Here is a 7,610-nt window from a genome sequence, read left to right on the forward strand (position 1 = left end):
TTTGTTTTGCATGAAAATTGTCAATTAAAGGGACAAAATTTGTTGGTATTGAGGATGAAATTTGTTTCTATTGCCAAAAAAATAAAATAAATAAATTATCTATGTTTTGGTGTTCGTTTGTCTTTATTTTATGTCAATTAAATGGATATAATTTTTTACAATAATTTTTAGAATTTGTTTCCATTCCAAAAAAAGAAAATAAAAAAATTTGCTACAGTAACCTCGGAAAACGAATTCTCACCAATATGGTGAGAATTTGAATTCAAGAAAAAGATGGAAAATCCTGACGTAGCGGTCAAAGGTGAAAAACGAATTTTCTGAAAAATTTTGTCAATCAAACAGATCAAAAGTGAAAATTAGAATTTGTTATCCATTTTCCTTACAAAATAATGGGCTATCAAACAGCCACTTACATTTTCCTTTTAATAATTGTCGAATCTTCAACGTGCAACTTTTCTTCTCAACAACTTTTTAAACCATTTAACCATTTCCACACATTTATTTAGATTAAAAATGCCAACACGCGCCACCAACCAAATTAAACAAATAATTGCGTAGCAGGTATTTAACCTAATGTCCTAGTAATAAGTTAGTCCTCAACACTTTAAAATATAAAATGTTTTCTCATAACTTTTAATTATAATTACAAATCCGTCCTCATATACAAAACGTATTCAATGCGGTCCTCTTTAATTTTATTAATCTCATTTTTCCTTACAACTTGATCTGTTGCCTATAAATAATGGGCAATGTGTTGAACCGACAAAAGCTGATTTGAAATTTTTGTATGAACCAGAGTTGTGTGTCTGAATGATTGATTCTTATACTATTTAATTGATTTTTAAATATATAAATTTTGACTTACAACTGAATTGGGTTTTAAACTGATTTCGAATTGAACCGACTGACACAATCCAATTTTGATGTGACATAATGAAAAAATTGATGTTTTCCTTCAATGAAGACGAAAACTTTTGAACTATCTTACTATTTTATTGTCACAATAAATTGAGGTTCCGAAGGTGCAAATTTTTTTCCCAAATATTTGCAATTAACAATTTTTTATTCCCAGGTCATCAATTTTTTCTTGACACATGGCATGTGGTCCCAAGTAATTTCATTTTTAATATAAATCCACCTAAATCTCCCCGAAGGCCCAAACCAAACCCTCGCTTTCATCAAAAAACATTTTCTTTTCCCTTTTTTCCGCTTTTAAACATTTTTAATTTTAGAAAAGTTTCTATAAAACCCGAAAATTTTACTGAAATATAGGCTTAAAAATAACGAACTATACAATATTGACTTACCGATTCAGCATTGAAAAGTTGAACAGAATTTTTTTTCCATTTTTTATTCACTGAAAATCAATATTGAAGATGCCGCCGGCGGCCAGTGTAGTAGCGCATGGAGATCGGGTACCGGAAAAGGTTGTGCCAGCGATGGTGCAGCAACCTCAGCCGCCGCTGGGCGTGGCGATGACGAAGGCGCCGGAGGCTTTCGCAAAGGACGCTATCATTGCATGGTTTCGAGGGGAGTTTGCGGCAGCCAACGCCATCATTGATGCGCTCTGCAAACACCTGAGGCAACTTGAAGGTGGTGTACCGGCAGAGTATGATTCGGTGTTCGGTGCTATTCACCGTAGGAGGCTGAACTGGATCCCGATCCTCCAGATGCAGCAATACTATCCGATTGCTGATGTCACAATGGAGCTTCAGAAAGTGGAAGCCGAAAAGAGTGAAGGAAGGCAGGTGGACGAAAAGAAAATTGAAGAGGTGAATGATACCATTTCCGAGAAAACTCTAGAGAGTTCCGTGGAGAAATTAGAGGAGGGTAATGAAAATGGTGGAGTAGAACCCGTGGTTGAAGATTTTACCCAGGATGATTCACCTGAAAGTGAGGTTACGGATACAGGTAAGTATTTAAAATCCTGTTCTTTATTCGCAATAATTTCTGCAAATAAAAAAAATAAAAATCTGTGATCCCTTCGTGCCTATGAATTAATTTTTTGTAGTTTATAGCTTGATGCTTTTCCTCCATTTCATTTTTCTGATTTTCGGTGTAATCATACCAAAAATTGGATTGATTCCGGGAAATTTGAAGAAAAATCGAAATGCTCTGTTTTTCAATTTTAAAGCTCTTTAAATCTCCATTTTTCGATAAACTAACTTTGGTATTGATTATCATACCAAAAATTGGATTTATTCCGGGAAATTTGAAGAAAAATCGAAGTGCTCTGTTTATTTCGACTTTAAACTTCTTCAAATCTCCATTTTTCGATAAACTAACTTCGGTATTGATTGAATTTGATTCTTGCAGTTGAACATTCCAGAATTTTACTCAATTTTCCACTTACAAAACAAAAAGAAATTTACAAAATTAGAAGTAAATATTAAGAAATATTTTAGTTGTATAATCGGGTTGACAACGTAATCACAAAGGAATTCATGATTTTTTTATTCAGTATCAATTCATGATTTTTTTATTCGGCGTAACCCTCCAATGTGTAGGGTTATAAATTTCAATTGTCGATGTAGATAACTGAAATATTAAATAGGAGCGATATTTTCGAAGATAGAGAAAATCGAAATGGGAAAGTGTGTTAAAGACCTGCTATGTGATCATCTCACTCGGAGTCCCACCAACGCACACACCCGATTCACAGTTATCGGGAATAGCAAATATTAATTACGAGAGAGTGGGAGGTACACTTGGAGATGCTTGAGGTATCTCTGAATCATTAAATTATTATTATCATTATTTTTACCATATGGGAGGTTTTAATTTGACGGCTTTAGCGGACGTCATGGCTGCCTCTGATTGAAAAGGTATTTTGAAACAATGAATTTTTTAAGGTTGTGCAAAAAATATTGAATTTATGTGTAAAATATTTTATTACAAGAATGTGATTAAAAATAAATTTAGAGAAAAAAATTTGAAATAATTACAGACAAAGAGGGGCTAAAACGGGTAGTGCCGAGTAGAACTTTGAAATTTCTGAACCTTTTAGGGTATTCGTATCGCTAGGATGGTTTGTTCTAGATAATTCGGACTTTTCAATGAGTTTGACTTGAGTGAACTCATCTTTGATGGTTGGCCATGTTGTTTGGTGTCCTTTCTGTGTGGGCCTTAAAGAAGAAGCTAGACGGAATATTCTTTTGACTTGTATCAAAAATTGTTTATAAGCACTTCTAGTCATTCTATTTGTAATAATGTTACCCTTTGGTCCCTAGACTTTTTCATCATGTGATACTGGTTGCTATAGCAATGGAGGAGAGTGAGAGTTGAAGTAGAAAATTAAGAATTTTATCATATTATTTTTCTTGAATGATTAATATATCTAGTATTACTCATCCTTAACATCGATCTAGATGGCACGAACCTTATCAATAAGCACAAGACATGCATTTTTGTAAGATGATAAAGTTAATGCTTTAAGATTTTCATTGTCACGCTATAATTCGTGTTGTAAAAACGAGTCAACATAATTGACGTGGTTCAAGTACACGCTAGAAATAGTCCAATCTAGGGAACAAAATAATATCCTTAAATTTTATACCACTCGTGGAAAGCATGGTACACTACACTAAGTGCTTTTTCTTTGGTACAAAAGTCGTGCTTTCTTATTTTTGTCTTGGTGCTGTAGTGGATTCGGTACGGCAAATTAGTGCTTTCCTATTAGTATCATTTTCAAAAGTAGGAGTCCCAAATTTTTATCTCTTCTATAATACTGAATAAAATTGAATACTAAAATAAATGAAATTTTAACCTATTTTTAAATATAAGAGATAATATTATTGACAGTTGGGTGGCAAGTCCTAAGTCCGAGGTTCAGTGTTTGCAGAACTGTCGTTTGTCCCAAGGGAAAATGAAACGGTCCTTTAGTGAACAGCTTTTGGCTGGCCTTCATTAATTAAAAATAAAAGGAATTAGTTGATTGATGAAATTATGACCTCATAACTTTTTTCTTGAAAATCTATTAGCATTTATTGTATCCTGGCAACTCTGTTACCATTGATTTTATTGAATTGGTCCCTTTTTTTCCTGAAAAAAGAGAGAAATGATGATGTTTTTTCAATACTTCATTGTGCCACAAAACTGATATTCAATTATTAAGTATGAATTATTTCTTAATCCAATCTTATGGGATGCTAATACAGTTTCAAAATTACACGTGCGAATTTAATATACGCGGTACTGAAGAGGACTATATATAATTAATGAGATTTTGTTGATTTTTTTACCGTAGTACAATGTATTGCTTTCAATCCTCCCTGTCAAATATGCGTAAAGCTTTTATTCTGTTGCGGTCAACAGTTCATATATTCTCCCCTTTTACCCTCCCAAAACTGTACTCTGTAATTTCAAATCTATATTAGACTGTTCTTTAATTATTGTTAAGGTGAAAAAATCCATTCCTTCTGTTCTATTCTGCATTACAGGATCTCAAGAAGTGCAGCCGTTTCTTGAACATGTCGATATATGTTCTAACCATGAAGAATGTGAGGCACGTCGTGAGCAGATCAAGATGACAAAAGGATTCTTAGCAAAGGAACCCGTGAAAGGTCATATGGTGAGTTACTATTGCTTACTCTAAAAAAAAAGTAAGATCATGAACTTAAAATCTCCAAAAAAATAAATAAAAAATAAAAAACAGAGTTACTTGAAACCTTTAAACTTAATGAAACATGCTTTCGGTTGACGTAATATGTTATAACATATGCTGCAAGTGTACTCAACAACTGTATTTTACGACTGACAGGTTAATGTTGTTAGAGGTCTTAAGTTGTATGAAGACATATTCACTGATGTCGAACTCTCTAAATTGAATGACTTTGTGAATGAGCTCCGAGCTGCTGGCCAGAATGGTGAACTCTCAGGTGGATCCTGTGATTCGTGATGCTTTTATAGTTAAACTAGTTGTTTCCTTTTGGGCCAGAAGTTTTGAGATTGTAAAGGGCATCTTCTATAGTTATGATTAAAGCAGGTTTGAGCATTATTTTTACAGTAAGTTTACACATTGCTACCTTCTGTTGATTGTCTAGACCACCACTGTAACTTCATTGCCAAATAAGAATAAATAATAATTCAAAAAGTTTAAGGTTGTCTAATTTCTCAAATGCATCTCGGAAGGCTATTTTGCATTATTCACCTTTCCGGTTTGTTTATTTAATTCTTGATGTGCAGTAGTTTATTGTGGTGAAAGTGGTATCTCGATGACTACATTTAATGCTGATTAAGTATTTTGAATTCATATCAGGCGAGACCTTTATACTTTACAACCAGCAAGTGAAAGGAAAGAAGAGAGAGTTAATTCAGCTTGGAATTCCCATTTTCGGACAGATAAAAGACGATGCAACAAGTAAATTGCAGAAGAGTATGGAAGAGTTCTATTTCGATACATTTTATATGTTCAGCCGATTTTTATTTTTTTTCCCCCTTCAATAATAACGTATGTATTTACAGGCAACATTGAGCCAATTCCAGCACTTCTACAAGGTGTAATCAGCCACTTGATCCAGTGGCATTTGATTTCAGAAAATCGCAAACCAAATAGCTGCATCATTAACTTCTTCGACGAGGTATAAATCTTTCTGCTTCAACGCTTCTTTTCACTTAACAGTGCAATTTAATAGTGTAACTGATTCAGTTTTCTGGTTCGTGTAGGGGGAATATTCTCAGCCTTTTCTAAAACCACCTCATTTGGACCAGCCCATTTCAACCCTCCTTCTCTCCGAGTCAGCAATGGCATTTGGTCGAACACTTGTCAGTGATGATGAAGGAAATTATAAAGGACCACTCATGCTCTCTCTCAGGGAAGGGTATGTTACAACTTATACATATAGCTCCTGTTTGATAGGTGTCCTTTATCCTCTAGCATCAAGCATACTAAACATAACCGTCTGTCAATTTGATTCAAAAAAATTTGACAGGTCACTTTTAGTCATGAGGGGAAATAGTTCTGATACAGCAAGACATGTTATGTGCACCTCACCGAACAAGAGGGTAAGCATCACATTCTTTAGAGTCCGGATGGAGACACAAAACACCGAGGCAACCCCTTCCACAGGAGCAATGACCTTATGGCAACCTGGTGTCCAAACTCGATATGCAGTCCCAAATGAAATAATTAGTCCCTACGAGGCAATGGATATGATCCCAAAATGGGGAGTCCTTCGGACTCCTGTGGTTATGTTATCTCCCATGCGTCCGATGGTTTTGAGCCCTCGAAGAATTCCACAAGGTGGTACCGGGGTTTTCCTGCCCTGGACCGTTGGATCAAGGAAACCAGCAAAACATCTTCCACCTCGTGCTCAGAAAGGACGATGTCTTGCTTTACAGTCCCCTGTTGAAAATCAGAAAACTCAGGGGACTTCTGATCCGGGGGACAACCACGAAGGGAAATCTCTGTAAGTTAATCTGTTAGTGTTGGCTGTTATACATTTCCTGAGATGCCGATAGGCTCCAGAAATAGTAGAGAGCTTGAACATCGAGCGGAATGTGGATTATTTTGTAACAGAGAGTTGAGTTTTGTAGTGTATTGAGTTTCTTGTGGATGCAGTCTTTTTTACATAACCATATATTTGTGACATTTTCCCTTTTCTTCTATTTATCAAGCACAATTAAATTAGTTACAGTTGATTTGGTTGTTTTGTCCATAAAATCTTTGACGTTTCTACTGTCAAATATTTTAAATAGCTGGTTCGACTAAAGGAATGTGTTCCTATTTTATTATTTTATGTATGATTTTAATTTTCTATATAGTATTTAAAAGAGATACAATCGATCATACATTGTGCCAAAAAAAATGTTGTCTTTACAAATTTCATACTCCAATCCATGATTAAGTGATTAGATTCATAATTCTTCACATCAAGTAAATAATATTGAAAAGCAATCATCCTTGTCTTTCATCCAGCAAACCAAAATGGTCATCTTCATTATCAACTGATGTCCTGAAAACCAATATATGGCATTTATCAGCTCTATTCAACTGATATAATCTAGAAAGCCTTTTGAGGCTGTGAATTTGGCCTCGGACTGAACTTTTAGATGTGGTGCGATGACTCTATTTTTATTCCATATTGCTAAGGTAATTTGGTTTGTTGATTTAAGGGTGTCTCAACATTATAGCATAGAATCCGAATATCTTGAATTTAAGCACGACCACTGCCTATTTGTGAAAAGTCTATTGTCAGGTCTTCGTCTAAAAAAGGAATGTGATCCACACCTCCACATGTTCAACAATTTAAGCAAGATTTAGTTGTAGTTACTGTTTGGGAATGAAAAAATGCTTCAAGAAAGGCATAGTTATTCTTGGTGTCAGAGGGATGTGGATATATATTCTTGCAAGATGTTTATGCTTTGGACTAGAAGTGAAACCAATGAAATAAGGGCTAAGCTACAATTGAAAGATCACATTCTGCTTTTTGTTGCCCCCACTTCAAAGGATAGAATAGAATCATACTGACAAGCCAATATTTCCTGTTGATAAACACTGAAACCCTTGAATATTGCTGCGTGCCTGTGTCTAATTGTCCATCACATTCATTTCAGCAACAAATGCAGAGAAGGGGTGAGAATTCTCTGCCTACAGGCACTTGTCAAAGGTT

The 7,610-nt window shown here is 34.9% G+C and overlaps 1 protein-coding gene across 1 annotated transcript; it reads left to right on the plus strand.

Moving 5' to 3' along the window:
- Nucleotides 1–1,233: 1,233 nt before the first annotated feature.
- LOC111375864 lies at nt 1,234–6,634 on the plus strand. The gene is made up of 7 exons (XM_022998777.1): nt 1,234–1,911; nt 4,440–4,570; nt 4,760–4,877; nt 5,258–5,374; nt 5,464–5,579; nt 5,665–5,819; nt 5,931–6,634. Exons 1-7 carry the CDS (start codon nt 1,377–1,379, stop codon nt 6,409–6,411), a joined length of 1,653 nt encoding a protein of 550 aa, XP_022854545.1. The 5' UTR covers nt 1,234–1,376; the 3' UTR covers nt 6,412–6,634.
- The last annotated feature ends 976 nt before the right edge of the window (nt 6,635–7,610 follow it).

The sequence above is a fragment of the Olea europaea genome, unplaced genomic scaffold, assembly GCF_002742605.1.
Source record: "Olea europaea var. sylvestris unplaced genomic scaffold, O_europaea_v1 scaffold1424, whole genome shotgun sequence".
In the NCBI taxonomy this organism is placed as follows: domain Eukaryota; kingdom Viridiplantae; phylum Streptophyta; class Magnoliopsida; order Lamiales; family Oleaceae; genus Olea; species Olea europaea.

Coding starts and splice junctions, on each gene's coding strand:
- LOC111375864 (XM_022998777.1), top strand. CDS start 1,377: ATGCCGCCGGCGGCCAGTGTAGTAGCGCATGGAGATCGGGTACCGGAA. Junction 5,375..5,463: donor AACAAGTAAATTGCAGAAGA/GTATGGAAGAGT, acceptor ATGTATTTACAG/GCAACATTGAGCCAATTCCA. Junction 5,580..5,664: donor TCATTAACTTCTTCGACGAG/GTATAAATCTTT, acceptor TGGTTCGTGTAG/GGGGAATATTCTCAGCCTTT.